The 24,964-nt window shown below is 41.6% G+C and overlaps 1 protein-coding gene across 4 annotated transcripts in view; it reads left to right on the top strand.

Annotated features, from left to right (window-relative positions):
* GK5 (glycerol kinase 5) overlaps positions 1 to 24,964 on the top strand; it is a 113,859-nt gene that overhangs the window by 76,651 nt on the left and 12,244 nt on the right. For all 4 annotated transcript variants that reach the window (XM_033958159.1, XM_033958157.1, XM_033958158.1 and 1 more), the window contains 3 exons: positions 6,757 to 6,851; positions 11,949 to 12,052; positions 23,367 to 23,426. In XM_033958159.1, the coding sequence (XP_033814050.1) occupies positions 6,757 to 6,851; positions 11,949 to 12,052; positions 23,367 to 23,426 (259 nt within the window). The remainder of the gene's footprint in view (positions 1 to 6,756; positions 6,852 to 11,948; positions 12,053 to 23,366; positions 23,427 to 24,964) is intronic.

Raw genomic sequence — 24,964 nt, 5'->3', positions numbered from 1 at the left:
GTACCTGTTGACTGAGTGCATGACCAGCATAGAGAGGACATAGTAGGATTTATTTTATTGGACAGCACAGGAGTCCACACTGCTCTATGTAGTAGAAAGAAAATGGATTGCAGAAGTGAGGCTGAACAGATAGATTTGAAGAAAGTCAACCATATTTCAGCTTAATCAATGGCATCAAAGGGTAGATTGAGATCCTTACACCATTTCACTTCCAATTCTAGAGGACCAGTAAATTGAGCCCACTGAATAATTTTGTACCACATAGACGCTTTGGAGTTCACCATGGGCAAAGAGCATAGTAAGATGTGCAATCCAGGTTCATCCAACTGATGACGAACTCCAGGCAAGGAATGTCTTACACAATGTGAAAGTTGGAGCCATCGAAAATATTGGGATCCAGCAAGACCCCAAGTTGCCGAGAGGTCTGAAAAGGACAACCAGTCGTCTGCATTTATGAGATCTCGCGCCAGCCGTATGCCACGGTTTTGCCAATCTTGCCATGATATATGGGCCTCTGAAATCTTGAACAGGCCATTGTTCCATAGCGGGATCAGAGAGGAGTTAGTCTATCTGGAGGCAAAGGTAGAGTCCACACTGTTAACAGCATCCTTATAGGCTACAAGAACGTTGTCTAACCTATCTGATTTAGAGAGAGTAATACCAGCCAAGTATTTCATACGCCATTCCCCATATAAGGCACATTTGAGTGGGAGCCAGGCAGGAGGATCGTGTGTTCCAGAGAGATGATAGGCCCACAGCCCACTGACGCATGATGAAGGCATGCTGGTAATGCAGGAAACATGGGAAATTAACACCCCCCGAGCTACGAGGCACCTTCAATTTGGCCAAAGCTATGCAGGATTGTTTGTTTTTCCATATAAATTTCGTGAGAATAGAATCAACCAATTTGTAGAAGGAAGATGGTAAATGAAAGGGTAGCATGGATAAGATGTAATCTTGAGAGCAATCATCATCTTAATAGTTTCAATCCTTCCCCACCAGGTCAAGGTTAACGGAGACCATTTGGCAATTGCTGTCCTGATTATGTCTAACAAATGTTCTACATTTAGATGAATGGTTTCTTCAATAGTAGGTCCAAACAGGACCCCAGATATTTCATGGAGGAGGCCGTCCATTTCACGCCATGTATAGCCATTTCAGGTTCAGCCGCCGGACAGTTAATAGGCATCACCTCTGTTTTACTCTTGTTCAACTTGTATCCTGATATATCCGCATATGCCGCAACATCATTAAGTAAGTGAGAGAATGAAGAAGGAGTGATGTATAGCAATATGTCATCAGCATATGCCGATATTTTGATTTCTTGATTTTGATCACCAAATTTGAAGCCAGAGATATTTGGATTAGAACGTATCCTCAGAATCAGGGGTTCCAACGCAAGGTTGAAAAGCAATGGCAATAGGGGGCAGCCTTGCCTGGTATCCCTAGTAGGTTGAAAAGCTGAAGATAAGGAGCCATTAATGAACGTTCTAGTAGTAGGCATAGAGTTGAGTACCTTGACTTTTTTTCTGCAAAGCCAAACCAGTGTAGAGTATGGAAGAGAAAAGGCCATTCGATCCAATCGAAGGCTTTCTCTGCATCCAGTCCTACCGCAATAAATTCATGCTTTTGTCTGTGCACCTGAGCAATGACGTGAGAAAAGATACGGGTGTTGTCATTGGAAAAACGGCCATTTATAAAATCACTTTGGACCGTGGAAATAAGTTTGGTAATAACTGCTTGTAGACGGATGGATAACAGCTTGGCAAAAATTTTTGCGCCTACATTTATTAAAGATAACAGTCTGTAATTAGCAAGGTATCGTGAATCTTTACCAGGCTTCGATAACACTATTATGACAGCTTCAGTGAAGGAGCCGGATGCCTTACCAGTAGTAATGAGGTGTTCAATGAATGGTAAGTAAAATGGAATCAGTACATCTTGGAACTCCTTGTAGAACTCCACCGTCAGCTCATCTGGTCCTGGTGATTTCTTTAGACCCATAGAGTGAATAACCAACGATATCTCAGAAGAAGTAATCGGTTCATTTAAGTGGGCGTTGTCAACTTCATCCAAACAAGGGTGAGGTATGGAGATGTTGTTTTTTTAAACAATCTACAGGATCGTAGAGTGGATATGGTCTTCAGGAGGCAGTTTGAGGCTTTAGCCTCCTTTGTGGTCACTTTCTAGGCGATGAAATCAAAGCCTATTGGACACTAAGCCCCTAACTCATCTTGTGTTGGCGAGAATATACTACACTAGTCTTATAGCCCGTTACATTAACGGGTGCTAGAATATATGTGTGTGTGTCTGTCTTTATTTCTTTCTCTCTCTCTCCTTAGCCGCTTTCTTTCTTTCTGTCTTTCTTTTTCCTTGGCTGTCCATCACCACCCCTTGCCTGCTCCCCCTGTCCATTCTCCCTTCCTTTTACCTCCACTTTTACCTCCACCACCACCCCTTCACTGCTCTCCTTATGCAGCAGCAGCCCTTCTCCCTTTGTTTTACCTTCCCCCCTGTCCAGCAGCACCTCTTTCCTTCTCCCCCTGTCCAACATTAGGCCTCCGTTCCTTTTTCATCACCCCCCCTGTCCATCAGCAACTCTTTCCTTCTCCCCCTATCCAGCAGTAGGCATCCCTTCCTTTTTCTCCCCCCCCCTCCTTCTTATCCCTATGATACACTTACCTTACTCTGCCCTGATCAGAGGTTCCCGACAGCCGCCCAGTTACACCCATTGGAAAATTTCCTCTGCCGCATCCTGCACCCCTCCTGACGCGACTCCCGCTGTCTCTTTCTGTCTGTCTCTGTCCCCCTTTGTCTTTCTGTGTATCTCCCTGCCCCTGTGTCTTTCTTCTTTTCTTTCTGTCTCCCTTCCTCCCTCTGTCTGTCAGTCCAAAGCAGCATTCCCTCCCTCTCCATTTCCCTCCCCCCACACCAGTTCCCTGCAGCAGCATTAGAGTTTCCTCTACCCCCCTTTCCCTTCCCACGGTACAGACTACGAACCTGGCGATTCCAGCGTGTGCAGCAGTCTTCACATGTTGCTTCGGGTCCTTCTACTGGCCTGATTTACTCTGGCACGTCACTGATGACATCATCAGAGATGCGGCAGAGCAAATCAGGCCAGTAGAAGTGCCCGAAGCAGCGTGTGAAGACTGCTGCTCACGTTGCTTGAATCACCAAGGTAGTCGGATCCGCGAGAAGGGAAGGGGGGGCGGCAAAGGACTCGGGTCCCGATCCGGGGCGGAAAGTTGCTGGGCTCCTCGGTGGGGGCGCTGAGCGGCCACGATCCCTCTCCTCCGAGACACCCCCCCCCCCCCGCCTGCCCGGCCGCTCGCCCACTGGAGGAACGGAGATCGGCGGCTGGCTGCGGTCCCGGCTTGTGGAGGCATCAGCGGCTAGTGACGTAAGCGCGCATGCACACTCCTACCTAAGGTGCCCTACATCTCACGGAAAACGGACGCATGCAGATGGGAGTGCGCATGCGCAGCCTAGCATTTTATTATATTAGATAGCAGATACACTGATATAATCGGAGTCATGGGGAAAGTCTCAGAATTTTCAATCTCCACCCATAGTATGCATTGGATCAGGCAGTGGGCAGGTGATCTGATCTCCTAAGCGATGCTGAGCAGGCTCCCTTTCAGGGGACAGATGCTGTTTGTCAAGGGCCTAGATGATCTTATAAGATCACCAGCCAAGATCTTTACCAGACAGCAAACCTCAAACAGCTAGAGGCCAGAGCTGGAGATCCTTTTGTGACTCCCAGCACTCTTGCAAGTATTCCACAGGAGTCTCTACCCAGAGAGCCTTTCAGGGTTCCAGACAGAAATTATCTGGGAAACGGAGGACCCAAAGTTCAGGTTCCTGCTCCGCAGTGCCAGCCAAAAAGCTACAATAACGCTAGCCTTCAAGTCACTCCTCTGAAGATTGGAGGTCAGCTCTCGGACTATCTAGAGACTTGAGAACAGATAGTGTCGGACCGCTGGTTCCTGGACATTATCAGAGAGGATTATAAAATAGAGTTGCTTACCCTCTCTTCAACTGGTTCATGGATTCACTGGAAGGCTGGCCGGAAAAAGCAAAAAGGATCCTAGCAACGTTATGAAGCTTACTAAATATTCAAGCCATGGAATTGGTCCTTCCAGAAGACTCGGGCTCCATCAGATACTCCATATGCCAAAGAAAGGCTCAGAGGAGTGGAGGCCCATCCTGGATCTCAAACATGTCTATGCGGCCCTGAGAGTTCCTCAGTTTCAGATGGAGACCGTTCGGTCTGTCATTGGAGCGGTGGAGCCAGGAGATTTTTTGGCTTCCTTAGATTTGATGAAAGCTTACTTCACATCCCCATCTTCCCGGAACAAAGGAAGTTCTCAGATTCCATGTGTTAGAGAATCACTATCAATTCTCAGCGCTTATATTTGGTCTAACAGTGCCCCAAACTTTCACCAAGATTATGGTGGCGATGGTGGCTGCTCATCTCCACAGAGCTGGTTTGCAAGTGCACCCATACTTGGATGATTGGCTCATCAGATCACCATTCCAACCAGATGGAGGAAAGGTGGTAGCTGCAGTTATGGAGATGCTGCAGAGTCTAGGATGGATTTTGAAGTTTTGAAAAAGCCAACTGGTTCCAACACAGTCTCTGGAATATCTGGGGGTCTTATTCAACATGGCAGAAGGCCAAGTCTCTTTCTTCCAGAAGCACACAAACATAAGCTTCTTGATCAGATTACAGACTTGTTGACCAAGCCAGAGCCTACTGCCTACTGCATAGCATTACCTTCAAGTCCTTAGGTCAATGGCGGCAACAGTAGAGGTGATGCCTTGGCCAAAGGCACATATGTGTCCCTCCAGGATGCCTTGTCTCGCTGGTCTCACCTGGATAGAGGTAGCAAAGCATGAGCTGGTAGCTCAGTCCAGTATCTGGCAAAGGGGATCCAGATTGAGTCATGGGTCATCTTGACAACAGATGCCAGCCTGTTCAGCTGGGGAGGGTCATTGCAACAGTCGCCTAGTTCAAGGCTGATGGACTCTGTCACAGCAGAAGTGGTCTATCAACAGGCTGGAATTACGAGCAGTTTGTCTGGTGCTGCTCTGAATGCAGTCTTTGCTGGAGGAAAAAGTAATCGGTCTTCTTTGACAGTGCCAGTGCAGTGGCTTATGGCAACAGGCAGGGAGGCACCAGGAGTGCTCCGTTCTGACAAGAAGCAAAAGCATTAGAGCAACTCTGCAAAGAGAGACTCAGCAGAGCCCTGTATGAGCCTTTACAGGAAGCCTCCCTCATGGATCCAACATTCAAAGCAGTCTTCTTGGTGGCAATTCCTTTTGCCAGAATTGCAGCTCTCGTTGTGCAGAGAACCATTTCTCAGGTTCATGAAAGTGAGAGAAACCTTGCAGACTGTTCCTTCCTTCCTACCAAACATCATTTGGTGTTTCATGTCAACAAAGAAATTAGACTTCCAACATTTCACCCCCCAGGGTCTAAGAAAAAAGACAAAGCCTTAAAAGTTTTGGATTTCAGAAGAGTACTATTATATTACCTGAAGGTGACCGATGAGTTTCGTCGCTCAGATCATGTTTTTGTCTTAACCAATCAGGCAAGATGAGGCAGACCTGCTGCCAAGGCTACCATCTCCAGATGGATTTATAAAGCTATATACTCTGCATACATCAGTTGTGGCAAACATCCACCTATCTCATTGAAGACACATTTGACAAGAGGAGTGGCCACCTCTTGGTTGGAAGCAAGGGCAGTTTCTCCTGAGGAGGTTTATAGATCAGCAAACTGGTCTTCCCTTCATACTTTCACCAAATTCTACAGAATGGACGTAGCAGCACAGGAGGATGCTACTTTTGGGTCCTCATCTCTCCCACCCTAGACTCTGGGGACTACTTAGGTACTATACGTCCCTGTGGTTCAGCATACTTTCCCTATTGCACTGGAAAGAGAAATTAGGTTCTTACCTTGATAATATCTTTTCCAGTAGGTAGGGATGGTATGTTGAACCCCCTGCCCAACAATTTATCCGATGCGCCTGCTTTCTGACTGAAGCTTAACAGTCAACTCCACAGCTAGGATTTTTCCTGTCAGACTACTGGATTATAAAGAGTCTGTGTATATGATTGAAAGAGAAGAATGTTGAGCTCCATAAATGTTCAGGCTGTTATGTTCTTGTTTAACTTGTCTCTTTTCTTACATTCTTTGTTCCTTTCTGAGGCTTGTTAATGTTTTAACTATATTACTGTTCATTCAGTGTTTGTTTTTTAAATCTATTGAGCAGATCAGACACATGGTTAGGGGGAATTCCCCATATCTCTCCTTCTCCTGTCTTATACAGGGCTTTTGCCGGCTTTGGTATGAATTGATGGGGGCAGCAAAGACAGAGGAGGAGCTGAAAAGCTGTGATTGACATCTTCTGTAGTATGCTTGTGAGCACGCATGGAAGACTCTATGGCCAGCTTTTCTGTCGTTTTGTTTCTTGCTTGCTTTTCTTTCAAACTACTACAGAGAAATTTAAACCCCTAGATTACTTTAGGGCTGTATGGCCCCATATTTTAGAGGACTTAGCTTGATTTCTTGATGGGCCTCTGGCATGCTTTGCAGCCCATAGAATATAGTATAAGAGGGATCACAAGTGTAATGATGGACTGAACACCCTATGAGCTAATTAGTGCTCTAATTCAGAGTGCCATATTAACTCTATTCAGTTTGTTTCCCAAATTCATGTTGTTTGCATTTTCTTTCTGTTCACTTTGCAGATCTCTTCCATAGTGCTGAGGAAACAGCAGACATGGCAAAATCTTTGCCAGATTCTGAAGGAGTTTATTTTGTTCCATCCTTTAGTGGGTTGCAGGTAAAATACTTGGCTCTGTTGCCCTATGTGGAAATTATTTTTAGCCTGTATGCATGACTCTATAGGGAGAAGGATGGCTTGTCATTGCTTTTTTTCACTTTCATCTAGTAAGTTTTGGAGTATTTGAGATTAATGTGATCTGCTGTGGATTGGTATAGTATAATATAATTTTTTCCTCTTATGTATTATTCTAAATAATAAGCAGATGCCCTTGAAATGGAATTGGTGCATATTTTCTTCCCTTTATGTACACATATTCATTCTTTGGATTGGAATAGCTAACCATTTCTGTTGGCTTATACTCTGCAGAGTGAGAAGGAGATAAGCGAAGTACAAACCTTTTTTGTTTCAAGCCCCAGTGTTAAGACTTCAGGAAGGAGGCAAAACCTAAAAAAAGCTACACAAATCAAACCAAGAAGAAGCAAGATACAATATTGGAAGGAATTTTGCTATAATGCTGAAAAAGCAATTACATATAGTTGGTCAGGTATATTGAAGTGCACCTTAAAAATTGTTGCAAAATAGCCATTGGCTGTCTTTATGCAACAAATTATGTAACCTGGTGTGCTGCTGTCAAATAGTAATTCATAAATTATCTGAACTTATCTGTTTTAAGTGTCATTCAAATTTTTTGTGTCTGGGGGACTGAAACAGTTGTCTGCCACTGATACAGCTGGGCCGCTAGCTCCCTGGTCCCTATGATATCATCGCAGCTGATCAGAGATGTGAAGGTCAGAGTGTGTGGCGCAGTGGTTAAAGCTACAGCCTCGGCACCCTGAGGTTGTGGGTTCAAATCCACGCTGCTCCTTGTGACTCTGGGCGAGTCACTTAATCCCCCCATTGCCCCAGGTACATTAGATAGATTGTGAGCCCACCAGGACAGACAGGGAAAATTGCTTGAGTACCTGAATAAATTAATTTAAACCGTACTGAGCTCCCTTGGGAGAACGGTATAGAAAATTGAATAAATAAATAAATAAACTCAGAAAAATGACTTTTTTCCCTTTTATTCTGTCCCCTCCAGATAGATTTGTAATAAAACCAGGCTTTAAATTTTTAAAAATATATATTTTAGGTTTAAGAACAAAAGACTGCAAGATTGTGCCTTTTTTGTTGCTGTTTTTTGCTTTGCAGTGTCCTGCTCCTTTGTAATTTCAGTCTAATCAAAACCAGAGCCATTTCCTTTATTCTAGTCATTGCTATAATAGTCCTGTGCCTGAGGTCATGCAACAGGGCTCCTCCCAAAACTTGAAATCATGGGTGCTGAATATATTCATCAGGTGGTGTCCTTTAACAATGATTGTGATACACTGCCCACACCTCCGACCTCTCTCCCCAGCCAGCTATGTGGCCTGCCTCTGGCGCAACCCTAACTGACCTGAAGAACAGAAGACCCAACTCAGAAATTGAAGCAGGAACTTCACCACCTGAGCCGCAAGGCCAGCTTGTGCCAGCCTTAACTGGGATGCACATTTAGCAGATGAACCCAGGCAATTTATCTCTCTTGCTTTTGTGGCTATAAAATGTGGCCATCTATCAGTGTAATAATGAAGGAATCAACTGAGTAAGGCCTTAATATAGATTCATTTATTTAATTTTCTATGCTGTTCTCCCAGGGGAGCTCAGAACGGTTTATATGAATTTATTCAGGTACTTAAGCATTTTTCCCTGTCCTGATGGGCTCACAATCTATCTAATGTACCTGGGGCAATAGGGGGATTACCGTATTTCCTCATATATATAGGCCATGGCCTATATATGGGTTTTGCAATCCAAACAGTGGGTGCAGCTTCCTTATATGGGGCATCCTATCTAATGACATCGTAGATAAGCCACCCCATTAGTAGACACCCCCTTTCCCCCCGTACCTTTTAAAATAATGCAGCTCCCTCTCTGGCCTTGCCTCCTGCAATGTGGCCGCGGTGCAGGGCAGGAGCGATCTTTTCAGCATCCAGCCGCCACCACACTGCTTCCTCAATGCCTGCATCAGTTCTTGCAGGACTTGCAAGAACTGACGCAGGTATTGAGGAAGCAGCGCGGTGGCAGCTGGATGCTGAAAAGATCATTCCTGCCCTGCACAATGGCCGTGACATTGCAGGAGGCAGCCGGCAGAGGTACGATATTTACCGGGGGGAGGGATGTATAGGCCACCCCCATGTGGTTTTAAAACTCTTAGATAAGCCACGGCTTGTAACATGGGGCAGCTTATCTAAGAGTTTTTAAACATGTATAGGCATTTTTTGCAGCCTATACACTGGGGCAGCCTATATGCAGGGAAATACGGTAAATGGCTTGCCCAGGGTCACAAGGGGCATCTTGGGTTTGAACCCACAACCTCAGGGTGCTGGAAACATCTGATTGTGGTTGGGATTTTTTTCCCACACTTAATGCATGGTTATCAGTATAATGTTTTGTGGTAAAATGCAGAAATGGGTATTAAAATGCATACAGAAAAAGTTTAAAAACAAAAGTTCTGTTCATAGAACGGCATTTTCAATAGGACATCTGGATGTTTTGGGAAAGAGGTTCAGCAATCCAGTACAGAAAATGTCCATTTTCAAAACAGCAAGATGTCGTGTGGTTTTTTTTTTTTAAATGACCTATCAAGATGTGTTGGCCCTTAGTACTTGTATCTTTTTTGTCCGTTTTCAAATACAAAGATGTCCAAATAAAAAAACCGCACAAACACAAGCTATTGGAACATACAAGTAGCCAATATTCTTAGCAAACTAGTCACACAGACATCTGAGCAGAGGGCCACTCTGGGGTACTGCAGTGAATGTCACATTTAAAAGTCCCAGGTACACATCACTATAACCTGCTCATATAGTATGGTAAGCCCTCCAAAACCCACCCAAAACTTACTGTACCCACCTGTACATCACAATAGTTCTTATGCCTGCAGGTGTCATCTTTATGTAGTTACAGTAGACTTTGGAGGGCTCATTATAAAATATAAGCAGATTATAGTGACGTGTACCTGGGACTTTTGAATGTGACATTCACTGCAGTACCCCCTAGAGTGCTCCTCTGCTCTGCTGAGTTCAGCTGTCAGTGTGGTTATTTGAATCTGCATGAGGGAGTGCTGAAAAGTTCTCAGCCTAACCAAGAAGAGAATGATATGGATATGGTTCAATTAGTGATCTGAAGCAGAATCAAAACATAGAATTTTGTTTCTGCAAATTGGCACTTAACGAAATAAGAGAACTCTTTTCAGCTACAGTGGCAAAATAACACTCAGAATTTAGGAAGTTGGTTGGGCTGAGAACTTTTTCCAAATCTTTGGGTGGTGGGAAGGGGTCATGACCACTGGGGGGAGACAGGGTGGGTCGGTGGTCATCTCATCATTTTGGGCACCTTTTTGACCCTTATTTGTTTTTAAAACCGGTTTAGCCCCAAACATCTAAAAAAAAAAAAAAAGTCCTGGACATTTTGTTAAAAGTTTGATTTATCCCTGCAGAACATCCAAGTCCTAAGCCTACCCAACATACCTCTAACATGCCCCTTTAAGATTTAGATGAGACAAAATAACCAGAAAGGCATCTGGAAAGTCAAGGGTTTTAAAAAAAAAGCTCACTTGGGACGTTTTGAATAGTAAGACGTCCAGTTACAAGTTCATGCTTTCTTTTTGGACTTTTGCATTCATGCTTTCTTTTGCGTTTTTGAAAATGAACGCCATAGTCCAGGGGTGTCCAACCTGCGGCCCCGTGAAGTATTTTGTGCAGCCCCGGTTGAGGGTGATGCAGTGTTTTCCTCTGCTGCCCCCAGGTGTTTAGTGTCTTGCCGGCTCCCTCCTCTGTCTTGCTTCAGCGTTTGCGCGGCCCCAGAAACATTTTTTTTCAGACAATGTGGCTCAGGGAAGCCATAGTCTGTATATCTTCAGGAGTTTTTTTCCTCAGTTTCATGTGTGCCTACAACATCTGTCTTCACATACATTTCAGTTCTTTCCCAATGGTGATTTATAATAAGTTTCAAGTTTATTAAGTTTGTTGTACACACAATGTCAAGTACTTCAATGTGTATGACAATGTAAAATTGGGAGACAAAAATAAAATAATTTTATACAAGTAAATGTACAATGTATACATACAAATAATTATCGATACAAAAGGAAAAAGGGGGTGAACTGCAATCTTTTAAAGAAGATAAAGATACATTTAAGGAAGACACATCCGGAAGGCAATGAAGAATAATTTTACAAATATGGCTAAGCCTAAAATAGAGGGTAGGGGAGATTATGACCTATACGTGAGGTCTGATTAAGATTAGGTATTTGAGCATAAGGATTGATAATAGATGAATTATCCTATCTATGTCACACATGCGTCTTTTATACAAGTGACATTTTAATGAACTTTTAAATTTATCTAATGAGGATTCACCACGTAAAAAAATCAAGTTAATCAAGTGTATCTTTAAGTTCATATGAGTTTAACTGCTAACACTTGTTGTAACATGCAAAAATGAATAAAGAATTTAAAAAAAAGGATTCACCACGTAAGTAAATTGGCCAAAGCTGGGGTGCTATAACCAAAAAAATGGTAGATCTTCTAGTACCTATTACTTTTAAAGAAGGGATAGTCAGCAAATGTTGTTCTGTTGATCTAAGTGCACTGCCCACAGAAACCTGCCACGGTAATGGTCTGTGCTAGGTCCTGGTTTTAGTTGCTGTGATCCAGTGGCTCCCAAACTTGCCCTGGTTGATTCCACAGCTAGTATTTGCACATGAAAAATTATGAGCATTTGGACATCAGTGCGTTCAGGTTTCCATTCTTTGGCTTCACTCCATGTTAAATTCATAGCAGAAAGTAAGTAGTGTGGAAATTTTCCAAAGGTAAAAACATATGAAAAACTAATGGTGACTGGGGAAGAATTTACATGATCATATAAAATATTTTAGTTCATTATGTAAAAGGTACAGTTTTATAAACTGCAGTCAACTGCTCACATGTTGTCTTGATTTTTTTTTTCCCCCCCTCACAATGCTGCCTGTTTTTAGTCATTATGTAAGTCCTTTTCTCCAATATTATTGTAATAATTTTGAAGGATACGCAGATTGTATCTTCATGCCTTCCTAATTGCAATCATGTTTTTCAGGCACCTTTGAATGACCCATGTGCATGTGCCTCTTTTATGGGCCTAAAATCTTCCACCACCAAAGATCACCTTGTACGAGCCATATTGGAATCCTTTGCCTTCAGGTGTGACACATGACCAACAGCGACCTTCACCTTTTTCCTCTTATAGTATTGGAAATGTTTTCAGCTTATCAGGTTATTTATTTTTACGGGGTCATTGATTCCATATATAGTCATGAGCATTGATACAAGTCAGAAATTTACTAAGTTGCTCATGCTCAATTGAAGGGCTTTGTTAGTAATTTTGCTGTCTGATATGGAAATACATATTTACAAATTATGCAAGTTTTTTGAACCCCAATTTTTATTAATTCACATTGAACAAATATCATAAAGAAAAAATGAATTAGAAAAATAATATATTGTACAATCCCACTTTATTCCAGGACCAGTGGGTTATTTCCTTCCTCCTGCCAGGGATCTGTAACATTTGAAGCTTTTATCCCCCTCCCCTGCACACCTTACCACTGAGTATGCTCTTGTGTACTCCAGTTTCAATTCCTACAGGATAGGAGCTTATCTTTTCTGCTTGTGTTTGTTTTCATGATTTTTCAGTAATTTTCTGTCATGTTCACCCTCGTCCTCTGGAGGTTCACTGCAGAGACGTTCTTGACTGCGGGAGATCGCAGACTGTTGGAGAACATCTGCTTCTGGGGGGTTCCCTGCCTGGCAGTAAGCCCCTAGACAGCCTGCACATCAGATCAAAGCTCCAGAACCTTTCCCTTGGGAGCTGGCTCACCCCAGGTTCATCTGCTAGTTGGGTGTAGCGCAGGCTGAGTGGTTCCATGGAAGTGCGACCGAGATCGGAGTCAGACTGCACTCCTCCGCCAGGCGTTTGCACGATATGTTCAAGGGTGGAGGAAGTCTCCGGCCATGGTGGTCAGGCCGGTGGGGCAGTCAGAAGACTTGAAATCAAGATTTCCAGTTCATTGAAGGAAAGGATCTCCCTGTAAGCTGTGTTCAGCTCTGCATGCAGTTTCTCTCATCACGGTCAGTGTAAATGTTGCAATTTCCTGTCAGCACATGGTTATATGACAGCAAGCTAACAGCTTGAATTAGAGATTTGGGGGGGTCGTATTTAAAAGGGGGCTTTTAGGTGGTTTCCTTGCATGTCCTATGCCCTCCACCTCCAAAATCCTAAAATCTCTGTTTTTGAGGGTTCTCTGGTTTTCCAGGGCTAATTTTAGCCAAAACTGGGCCTCAGTGGCCATTTTGGATTTTTCCAAATTTGATTTTAAAGTTATTTTTCATACTTGTTAATAATACACTGCATATATGTTTTTAAAAAATATTATATGTTGAAATCGTAATACTAAGGAAATACAAATTAACATATTATTAAATGGAAAATGATTCATTAATAAAATGTTATGAAAAATGATTAAATATATATAAAAGATCAATATAGATAGATAGAAGGGAAACTTGTTTAAAAAATTGAATATTGATTGCCTGGAATGGGGAGAATGTTAGGATTACAATTCCAATGTGTATCCTTAAGCAGCCAATGAATTGGGTGGGAAAGGGAGGGATAAGAAGAATATTTATTAGAATAATTAAGGAAGATATAATAGGGTTAAATATGTGTGTCATGAAGAAAATTTTTTGGTTATTAAATATGAAAGAGGAGAGGAAGAATAAGATAATGAAAAGTATAAAAATATATAATGTCTTTTAAAATATATTCTATCAATGTCAATGGCCTGAATCACGTAGTTAAAAGGAAAAAAATATTAACATTTTTAAAAAAACAAAATGCAGATATTTATTGTCTGCAAGAGACCCATCTCAATATGAAGGAATCACAGAAATTATCAGGTGGATGGATAAAAGAATGTTTTTTTGCTCCAGCAGTGGGTAAAAAAGCAGGGGTTGCAATCCTTATAAATAAAAAATGTATGGCCAATATAAAAGTAAAAAATTCAGATCCACATGGAAGATGGATACACATTGATATAGGTATGGGAAATGATACCCTGACGTTATTTAATATATATGCCCCTAATTCGAATCAATCAGAATTTTTCAAAAAGCTACAAAATATGTTATTACCACTGGCTGCCTCTAATTTAGTGGTGGCTGGAGATTTTAATGCTGTAATGGATCCATTATTGGATAAAAAACCAGGTAAAAATATTAAATCTTTAGGTCTAGATAATTTAGTTCGATCATGTGATTTGAAAGATATATGGCGTATTCTTCATTTTAATGATCAGGAATATTCATTTTGTTCACAGGTTCATAAATCATTTTCAAGAATAGATTATATTTTTGTTTCAACAAATAAAGTGCACCAAGTGATTAAAGCCTCCATTGATCCTATTATCATTTCAGATCATGCGGGAATATGGATAGAATTACAATTAGATCAATTAGAAAATAATAGACCTCTTTGGAGATTTGATAATGCATTGCTTGTGGATGACAAATTTTTAGAAAATTTTAAAATACAAATTAATGAATTTTTTCAAATAAATTTAGTGGAAGATACATCTATAGAGAATGTATGGGATGCATTTAAAGCAACTATGAGGGGTAATATCATATCATATTCAGCTTTTATTAGGAAACAAATTAAAAAACAATATATAGAATTAGAAAAAGAAATAAAAATATTAGAAGCTAAATTGATAAGTAAATGGGAATATGAAGTTTTGCAATCTCTTTTGAAAGTAAAAGGTAAATATAATGAATTAACTTCAAAAATGATAAGAAAAGATTTGTTTTCCAAACAAACGGTGTATTATGGAAATTCTAATAAAGCAGGAAAATTATTAGCAAATTATCTTAAGGCAAAAAAAAGGAGAACTAATATTAATGGAATAAAAGATGATAATGGTATAATAACAAATCAAACAAATATAATATTAAAACAATTTTTAAATTTTTATAAGGATCTATATTCTTCTGAACCTTATTTGGAGAAACAAAAAGATGGAAAAAAATTTTTAGATTTAATAAATGGACCTAAGATTCCTGATCATATAAAACGAAGTTTAGAAGAACCTATATCATTAAAAGAATTAGAGACAGCATTGAGATCTCTTAGAGTTGGATCCGCTCCAGGTGGTGATGGTTACACAGTAGAATTTTATAAAACATTTCAAAATATTCTCTCCCCACATTTATTAAAATTATATCAGACACAACTTATAAAAGGTAATATAAAAGGTACTATGGCTGAATCAATAATAATTGTTTTGCCTAAGCCAAATAAAGATCCTACTTTGGTTTCGAACTACAGGCCTATATCATTGATAAACGTTGATAATAAACTTTTGGCGAAAATTTTGGCTTTGAGATTAGCCAAAGCTCTCCCACATATTATAGATATGCATCAAACGGGTTTCGTTGCTAAAAGACATTCCTCCAATAATTCTAGACTATTATTTCACATGCTAAACTTATCAAAAAAAATTGATGAACCGGCATTTACAGTTTCACTAGATGCTGAGAAAGCATTTGATAGGGTAGAATGGAATTTTATGTATCAGGCTTTAGAATGGTTTGGTATAGGTTCTGGATTTATACAAATGGTAAAAACATTGTATAGCTTCCCGATTGCAAGATTAAATATTAATAATAAGATATCTGATGGTTTTCAATTGCAGAGGGGAGTTAGACAAGGTTGTCCTTTGTCTCCTTTGTTATTTGATGTTGTATTAGAACCCTTATTGTTAGCAATACAGCAAACGAGGGAGATACAAGGAATTCCATATTCAGATATGGAATATAAAATTTCGGCTTATGCTGATGATATTTTGCTTTATTTGAGAAATCCAGAGTCTACCTTATCTTCTTTATTGGAATTAATTGATAAGTTTGGCAAATTTTCAGGTTATAAAATTAATTGGAATAAATCTGAAATTATACCCTTGAATGTTTACTGTGTAAAAGGATTATTTGATACTTTTCCATTCATATGGAAAGAAGAAGGATTTAAATATCTAGGCATTCAAGTTAAAAAAACAATTGAAGATACTGTAAAAGAAAATGAAAAATATGTATTAAAAAAAGTAACGGAGTTATGTGAGCAATGGAACCCATTGCATATATCCTGGTGGGGCAGAGTTCAAACTATTAAAATGATGATGTTGCCTGTAGTTTGCTACCAAATGAGTATGATACCTATTTATTTTCAGGGGTCCTTTTATAAGAAGCTTAATAGAATTTTAACAAAATTTCTTTGGCTTGGTAAAACACCTAGAATAGCTTTAGTAACCTTACAAAAATCAATTAAGGAGGGAGGGGTAAATTTTCCAAATTTCTATAGGTACCATCAAGCCTATATTCTACGTCAGGGTATGTATTGGATCCTCCCAGAACTTATAGAGAATGCACCAGATTGGTTATATTTGGAATGGCGCCTTATGTTTCCCCTAAATTTAGTTCATTTACCAAGTATTAATATACCTAAAAGATACAGAGAAAATAAAATAATAATGGATACTTGGAAAACATTGAGATTTATTGATAAATTAACACCCATCCCAATTTATAAATCAACTAATCAATCCATATGGATAAACTCCAAGATCAAAGTAGGCGGAGCTCAAATCCTTTGGAAGAACTGGATTATTGCAGGAATTAGATCTCTAGATGATATTATTTCAGAAGGTAAACTGCTGGATTTTTCACAATTGCAACATAGATTTGGTCTTAATAAAACACAAAGTTTTAAATGGTTGCAATTGAGGCAGGCCATTCAGGTTGGGTTCCCTGAATGGAAATCATTAAACAATCAATATAGTTTAAAGTTCTTATGCTTTAAAGCAGACTTCCTAGGACATCAAGCCGCATTGTGGTATAAATTAATATCTGGATATTTGAATAAAAAACCAAAAAATGGTCTAAGAGACATTTGGAGCATTGAGATTGGACATCAAATTAATGCATCTCAATGGCCACTAATTTGGTCTTGGAGAATGGGATGTACAGTGTCAGCATCTATGAGACAAACATGGTTCTTTTTATTACATAGAGCTTTTTGGACCCCTACTCGATTACAAAAATTAGATAGTTCTAAGTCTAATAGATGTTGGCACTGTAATCTAGAACCAGGGACACTAGATCATTTATTATATTACTGTCCTTATATTAAAATATTTTGGAATTCAATTTGGCCACAAATTAATAAATTAATGGAAAATCATATTGCAATATCATATGATACAATTTTATTTGGAACAATGATGAGAAAAAAAAGTCAAATTACACCAGAAAACAATAAACTTTTATTAATTATGACAGGGGTTGCCATTCAACATATAACTAACAATTGGAAAAATTACAACAACCTAAACTACACATTTTGGTGGAATACAATATGCCATGTTTTTAAAATGGAAAGAACAATATCAATACAAAAAGGGACATATGATAAATTTATAAAAATATGGGGGCCATTGACAAAATACTGTAATGATTAAATAATAGAATACTTTTTCTTCCTTTCTTCTTTTAGAGATTTTCTTATGACACACATATAGGGGGGGTAAGGAAAACAATTTATATATAGTATATTATAATATATTATACAAAATGTAACAAATGATTAAGGGATAATAGAAGGGTGGGGGGAGGAAAAATGAATAAAATTTTATCCAAAATATATTGTATTAGATATAAATATGTTATTGAATAATTGTATTCCAATATGTTATATACTTTTATAAAATTTTAAAATATTATATTAAAATGGTGAAGGGGTGGGGGGAGGGGGAAGGGGAAAATCAAATTCAGACATACATTGTGTTAGATATAAAAGTGATACCATGCATGTATCAAATGTATTTTATTATTCTGTACACTTTTTGTGAAATTTGAAAATAAAAATATAATGAAAAAAAAAAAAATTTTTCATACTTGTCAGCTTCATTTTTGAAATAAAATCATATAGATGATCTCCCCAGGGCAGGATGAGATGGGTTCATGCCTCATTTGCAGTGGATGGCTGTCAGTTGCACAGTCGTGTTCCACGTGTGCTGTAGCCCATGAGAGAGAGCAAGATTTTCTCAAATGCAGTGCCTTTGACCTCCAGGGAGGATCTTCAAGTACCTTATGCCCAGATTCCCATGAAATTGACATCGGGGGCCCTGGGGAGTGCACCAGCGGCATTTTGGTGAACCGCAAGCACGGCTCTGGCAATAAACCTTCTGCCGCAGAGGAGGGTTTTCCACCAGAATTTGTGAATATGCTTTATCAGGCATACTTAAAGTCTATGCCTGTTGCTGGTCACAGGGATCCCTGTTCCAAGAGACCAGGGTCTACCTTCTAGCCTCCCTGCGGAGATACCAGGGAGTAAGGTGGCTGTGCCTGCAATTGCGCCAAACATTCTTTCCATTCTTCTGCTTTTGCTGGGTGGCACTGCAGCAGCCATGGATGTGGCAAATCTAGTAGATCTCCAGGATCTGGACCCATGTTGAGCCCGTCATTTGGGGGAGGACCTCACAGTACACAGATTCTTTAAGTCTGTGCACCTTGTGGACTTAATATCTGAATCTCTGCAGGAATTGAAGCTGCAGACAGAACAGCTGGTCAATGCTGAATGTTCCCTCATGAGTGTCCCAGAGGCCACAATTTACATCTCTTCCAGATAATCCTGATGTTCGGATTCTTACTGATCTAGGATAATCCAATGGGTCACTTAAAATGTGCTTGAGTCATGGCGTGGCTTTATCCCATGATGGATGGCTTTAACAAGTACTTTATTTCCCCAAAGGTTGATTCTTTGGTGGTGCAGGTTACCAAGTGCACATTTCTCCCCGCAATGGGGAGTGGTCTTCAAGAATGTCCAGGACCAATGTGTGGATTTCATCCTTAAGCGTCTATTTGCTTCAACCACGGCTGATGTTAAAGCGGCGACAGCCTCCTCTGTGCCCCAGGTGTGTCTTTCCAAGCTGCTTCATGATTCTGACACTGGTGCTTTGTGATTTGGATTTTCTCATCTCCAGAGTAGATTGCATGGCATGACATCTTGAAAGTTTTCGCCAAACTGGGAGCCTATTTTGTTTTGGCTCACGGAATGTTCTGGATCTGGCGATGGTATGGAGATTCTTCTAAGGCTACATTGGGCCGGTTGCCCTTTAAGGGTCAGCTCCTGTTCAGCCAGGGTCTGGATGCCCTAGAGGCCAGTGTTCAGGATAGTAAATCCAAGGGATTGCCTTGGAGCAGGTCTTGCTCTGCTAGGAGTTCTGGGTGTTCTAATTTTCATCCCTTCTAGCATTTTCATCTGTACTCCATCCTTCCACAGGTCAATGGTTCACTTCGTCTGCCAGGCCATGCTTCAGCGGGCCCTGGCATCGGCAGTTCATGGCAATCGGCTGGAGGTTTCCGCTCAAATGCAGATCTGATGCCGGGCCGATGTCTCCTTCTCCATGTGTCGGACTTTCTGATGGAATGGTTGGCCATCACTTCCTACCACTGGGTTCTAGAGGTTCTCAAAGATGGCTGCAAATTGGATTTTCTCTGTCCTCTGAGTATTTTCTGGTTTCCCCTGTTGGCCATCTCGAGAAGGCGGTTTGAGTGCAGGTCACAGTCCACAGATTTTTGGATCTTGTGGCAGTTGCCCCTTGCCAGAGCAAGACTTAAGCTCTGGGAAATACTCAATACGCTTCATTGTTCCAAAGATTGGATCCGACAATTGGAGCCCAATTCTGCACATCAAGGCGATCAGTGCAGCCCTGAAGGTTCCTCAATGTCGCATGGAGGTGGTACATAAGGTGATCTTGTTGGTGGCGGCGCAGAGGTACCTAGCCTCCCTGGATCTGACAGAGGCATATCTCCTCACTCACATTTTCTGGGACCAACGGAAGTATCTGCAGTTCCATGTTCTGAGGCAACATTTCTAGTTTGCGGCACTGCCTTTTGAATTGGTGACAGCACCCTGAATCTTCACCAAAGTGATGGTAGTGGTGGTGGCCCATCTTCTCGCCCTGGGTGTCATGGTTCACCTGTCCCTGGAAGACTGGTTATCCAGAGCTCCTTCACTGTTCAAGTGGCATCTAGCTATCCGATAGGTGTTGAAATTGCTGCAACATATGGGCAGGGGAATCGATTTCAGGAAGTCACCTCAAGCCCGCCCATGACTTGAAGTACCTGGGAGCTCAATTTCACACAGTAAGAATGCTGTGTTTCTACCCGTGTCCCATCAGGAGAAACTACAACAGGTATCAGAGGCCTTCTGACCACTCTGTTCCTGACAGCTTGCTAGTATTTCCTAGTTCTGGGGACCATGATGACAACGATCAGTGTGGGCCAGAGCCCATCGGTGTCCACTATAGGAGACTCTGCTTTCACTCTGGAATCCACAGCGGGACTTGTTACATGCACCCCTGCTCTGGTTGGTAGTGGCGTTCAATGGTCTAGCATTGTGGTTGTGTCCTCTCTTGCTGTCCAGGAGCCTTCTGCTCCAGATCTTGGACTGGGTGTTCCTGTCATCGGAGGCGAGTCTAAAAAGCTGGGGAGCAAATGGTCGATCAATTGCCTGGAACTGCAGGCGATTTCGGCTGGCCCTCTTCCACTTAAAGGGTCGTCTCTGTCTTCAAGCCATCTATGTATTCTCAGATAGTTGTGGCTTACATCAATTGTCGGGCAGGCTCAAAGAATCCCTCTCTGAGTGGGGAGGCTCAGCTGTTCTTTGGTGGGTGGAGAGGCGTCATGTGGCTACAGGAGTGGACAGTGTTCAAGCAGACTTTCTCTATTGTCAGACTCTGGACTCCGGAGAGTGGTCACTCTCGAAGAGTGCTTGATGGCATAGTGGATCAGTGAGGGTTCTCCATGTTCGACCTCATAGCGACTGTGGCCTATGAAAAAGGCCGATTGGTTCTTCAGAGTCATTGAGAGGCAGGTAGCGAAGGCCTGGATGCTCTGGTTCAGCCCTGGCCTTGGGAGGGTTTTCTTTGTTTTCTCTCCGTGGTCCATGAAAGGGCGTCTGAGGCGGATAATGGATCACGAGAGTCCAGTGATTCTGGTGGCACCTGATTGGCAGAGGTGGCTGTGGTATGCCACCTTGGTTCAACTCCAGCAGGATTGGGGGCTTAGGTTACCTTGTCATTTTCACCTCCTCACACAGGGTCCGATTGAGACACAGGATTCGGACCACTTCGGTCTTACGGCATGGCTCTTGAGCACGTGGCCTTGACTGTCCAGGGCTATTCTTCGGCGGTGATTGCTGGGTTGCTTTACTGCAAACGGAAGTCCACGGTGGCAGACTATGCAGAGGCTTGGAGGTGTTTCCAGGGTTGCTGTGCTCTGAGACAGATGGACCCTTCTCTTCCAGCAAAGCTTGGAGGTGTTCCCAGGGTTGGTGCCCCCTGAGACAGGTGAACTCTTCTCTTCAAGCAATTCCTCGGGTCCTGGATTTTCTGCAGGAAGGCCTGCAGAAGGTTCTAGCAGTAGCTTCACTCTGGATTCAGCTTGTTGATCTTTCGTGTATGGAGTGGACCCTCCTTCCCTAAGGGGCTCCTTGGCAGTTATTTTCTATGCGGTGTGTTATATCTGAGACTTTTCTTTGTGCCCCCCCTGTCCGACCTGGAGCCTTAATGTGAGAGGATAAAAGCTTCAAAAGTTTTGAGGCTTCCTACAGATCCCTGGCGGGAGGAGGGAAATAACCCACTGGTCCCAGAATAAAGTGAGAATTTATAAGAAAGAAGATTAGCAAAGGTAATAACCTAATCTTTCGCTATAAACATTTCAAATCTAAACTATTTAAACAAAAAAGAAGTACAAAGGCCTGAAGAACAGGGATCAAAATGTTCTGTCTTCAAGTTATCTGAAAAAAGGACATTGGTTCCTGTTCTTTAGGCCATTGTGTTTCGTTTTTGTTTGTATGCCGTTTGGTTTAGCACACTTTGTTATACCTTTCTTTGTATTGTCTTGAAAATCCAAACTATTTAAAATTATGATCTGTAGATTTTAAATATTCTTTGATTTGAAATGTTTATATTCTGTCAAAATCACTAATTTTTCTTTCAAATAAGAGAAACGTGCATTTTAATTTTATTTTCCACTAAAAAGTTATAAATTCCAAACAGGGTCCATCTAAAATAAAAATACTAAAATCTAGTATTCCCACTAATAAAAAAAGAAACTTCATGTAAAACTGCTCTTTGATTGCAACTTCATAACCATGCTAAGGGCTGCCCTTGTTTCTTGTGATACCTACTTCCATCTTTTGAGTACATTCTCTAACTTTTACATTTAGATCACCTTTTTGTGTAGACACTGTCCTCTTGGCTCATTTCCATGTTTTGTAGACATCTGTTGCTATAGTGAGCTCTTTTGTGTTGTTTTGGGGGGAGGGAGTCTTTGGATATCAGGTATTTTCTTTACCTTGTCATCTTTACATTTTGCATTTAAACTGTTGTAGTATGAAGTCAGATGATTAGATAGTAGAGAGATGTTTGCTGCAAAATCCAGTTATCAAAATTACATTCTGAATGGTCTTCCATTATACTATTCTCCTGAATAGTAAGATAATGGATAAAGATAGTAGTGTAAAGCATTGGTATGGATTGATTCAGATCCTAGATCTTAGAGCACATCTTTCCTCAAAATCCATTAATATGACTCTGGCTAGTACACAGAGATCTAGAATGGATATCATTATTTAGGAAGCAGCTTGCTCAAATGGTAGGGACAAACATTCTGCATGGTGAACATGTGGCCTTCATGAAAGTCTCTTAAGACACCTTTAGTTGCACAATGCAGCTTACAAGCAGACAGTTTCCAGAGTGAGAATCCATTCATTCTGCACCAGAGCCATTTTGTGGAAGATTTAGCATCACAGCTAGTACTTGGCTGTTATTTCTAGATAGTTTATATGGCTATAGTTGGTTTATAGCGGTGTTGCAAACTTTTTGAAGCCACAGCATACTAAACTTGGGGCCACAGCTGGAGGGCATCCGGACGTGCACGGATGTTGACGTGATGACATCTCTCGTATGTGCGGAGACACTCCAGACGGGGACCTGAGCTTGCTAACCCCTGGTTGGAGAGGTGCCGGTGCCGGCTGACTGCCTACAGGACGTGCCTCTCACTGCGAGAGGCACATCCTGTAAGCAAGTCAGCCGGCACCTCTCCTCGCCGGTGTCTAATGGAACACAGTTTGCGATACTCTGGTTTATAGTTTAGACTTGATATATTGCCTGCTCTCTTCTCCTCTGTTCATGTTTTTCTCATAGTTGTAGAATGTGATGAGCATGGGTTGCTTTAATGTATCTTGTCACAGTGCCACTATTCTGAACTTTTTTCCATGCCTATCCAGGCCACTTTCACTGCACTTGGATTCCTAGAACTCTGTCTTGGACACAAAAGCAGTTCATGACATTCTGTGACATGCCTTGTTTTGTTTGTTGCTTTTTTTTAATATATATAGAAACAAACAGCTTTATGATACTTTGTACAAAGAGACGTGCATTCCTGTCGCATGCATTCGGTAAGTGTATTTCTGAAATCATGAATTTGTAAATAACTTACTTTCTGAAATAAGATGAAACACAAATCATGTGAAAAGATGAATGGAGCCGGTGTAGAAGGAACCAGGATTTGTTCTGTTTAGCTGGTATGTCATATGGAGGCTCTTGCTGCTTAGACTTACCATAGAGGAAATTCAGCTGCTTCTGATTGATTCAAGAATAGGAGTGGATGATGAATAAAACATTTTATGCTGATTATCCTAGGAATAAGCAGTGGATTTCCCCAAGTCCATCTTAATAATGGCTTATGGACTTCTGTTATAGGAAATTATCCAAACCTTTTTTAAAACTCTGCTAAGCTAACTGCTTTCAACACATTCTCTGGCAATTAAAAAGAGGGCTTATTTTTATTTTGGGGCAAATTCTTTGGCAAAACAAATTCATGCTGCAAGGTATAAAGGCCACCTTTTCAAAATGATTAGGGATATTAGGCTCAACAGAAATTGCTTCTCCCTGGACATAGAGGCTTAGATGCACTAAGAGGATTGATAAGACCATGTGGGTCTGCTCCGATCTGATTTTTTTGGCCAATTCAGAAAGAGCTATTGTTGCACTAAAATGTTTGCATGCAAATGATTCATGCGGATGTTCCTTGTAATCCCTTACTCTGCTGTCCGATTGATCACTGTGAGAGCGACTCTCGCACATGCGCAGAGCTGGCAGGGGAAGCCCAAACAGCTGAGACGCAGGGGAAAGCCTCCTGCCACTCAGCTGTTCGGGGCAGGAAACCATTCTTTTTGTACTTTCTTTTTTTTTTAGTGGGCACAGATGCTATGCGTGTTACAAACGCACTTTGGAGGGGCCTTGGGCATCTGAGCCAGTCAGGGCCTTAGGCTCCTCCCTGTGTATCCCAAAACACAAGGGAGAGAGGAGCCTTAGGCATCTGAGCCAATCGGGGCCTTTGGCCCCTCTCTGTGCAACACATGATGCACCGTGGAGGGAAAGGCCAGCCATTTTGGACTGGCGGGGCTATAAGCGGGACTGACTGAGCTTCTCTCCTGCTGCAACTTCTCTGAAAAGGTATGGGGGGGTTAGGGGGCCTCTGGTGGCAGGTGGGAGTGGATATCCCTCCTCCCTGTTTAGGGGGGCGCCTGGAATGTGAGTGGCCCTTCAGTGGCAGGAAGAGCATTCCTCATGCCGTGGGTGGGGGAGGGGAGTTGCCATGACAGGAGGGAGTGGGCATCCCTTCTGCCATTTTTTTCTCACACGGAGGAGGTGGGGTTGGCATGACAGGAGGAAGTGGGCATTCCTCCTGAAGCTTTTGCTGGTTCCAGGGGGAGGGGACTGGTTTCCAGCGCTGGTTCATTTTTTTGGGAGGGGGTTCTAATGGAGCAGATATTGTACATGTGTAACATGCGCAGCATCTGTGCCCATTAAAAAAAAAAAAAAGTTAGGTAAACGACTGGTCTTGCTTGACCAGTTGTTTTTTTGGGATCGTTAAAAGTGATCACTTTTTTTAGTACATGGGGAAGCCATGTTGGAGAATCAATCACTCTAC

This window comes from Geotrypetes seraphini, chromosome 9 (genome assembly GCF_902459505.1).
Source record: "Geotrypetes seraphini chromosome 9, aGeoSer1.1, whole genome shotgun sequence".
In the NCBI taxonomy this organism is placed as follows: Eukaryota; Metazoa; Chordata; class Amphibia; order Gymnophiona; family Dermophiidae; genus Geotrypetes; species Geotrypetes seraphini.
This window is presented reverse-complemented; position numbering and strand designations above follow the sequence as displayed.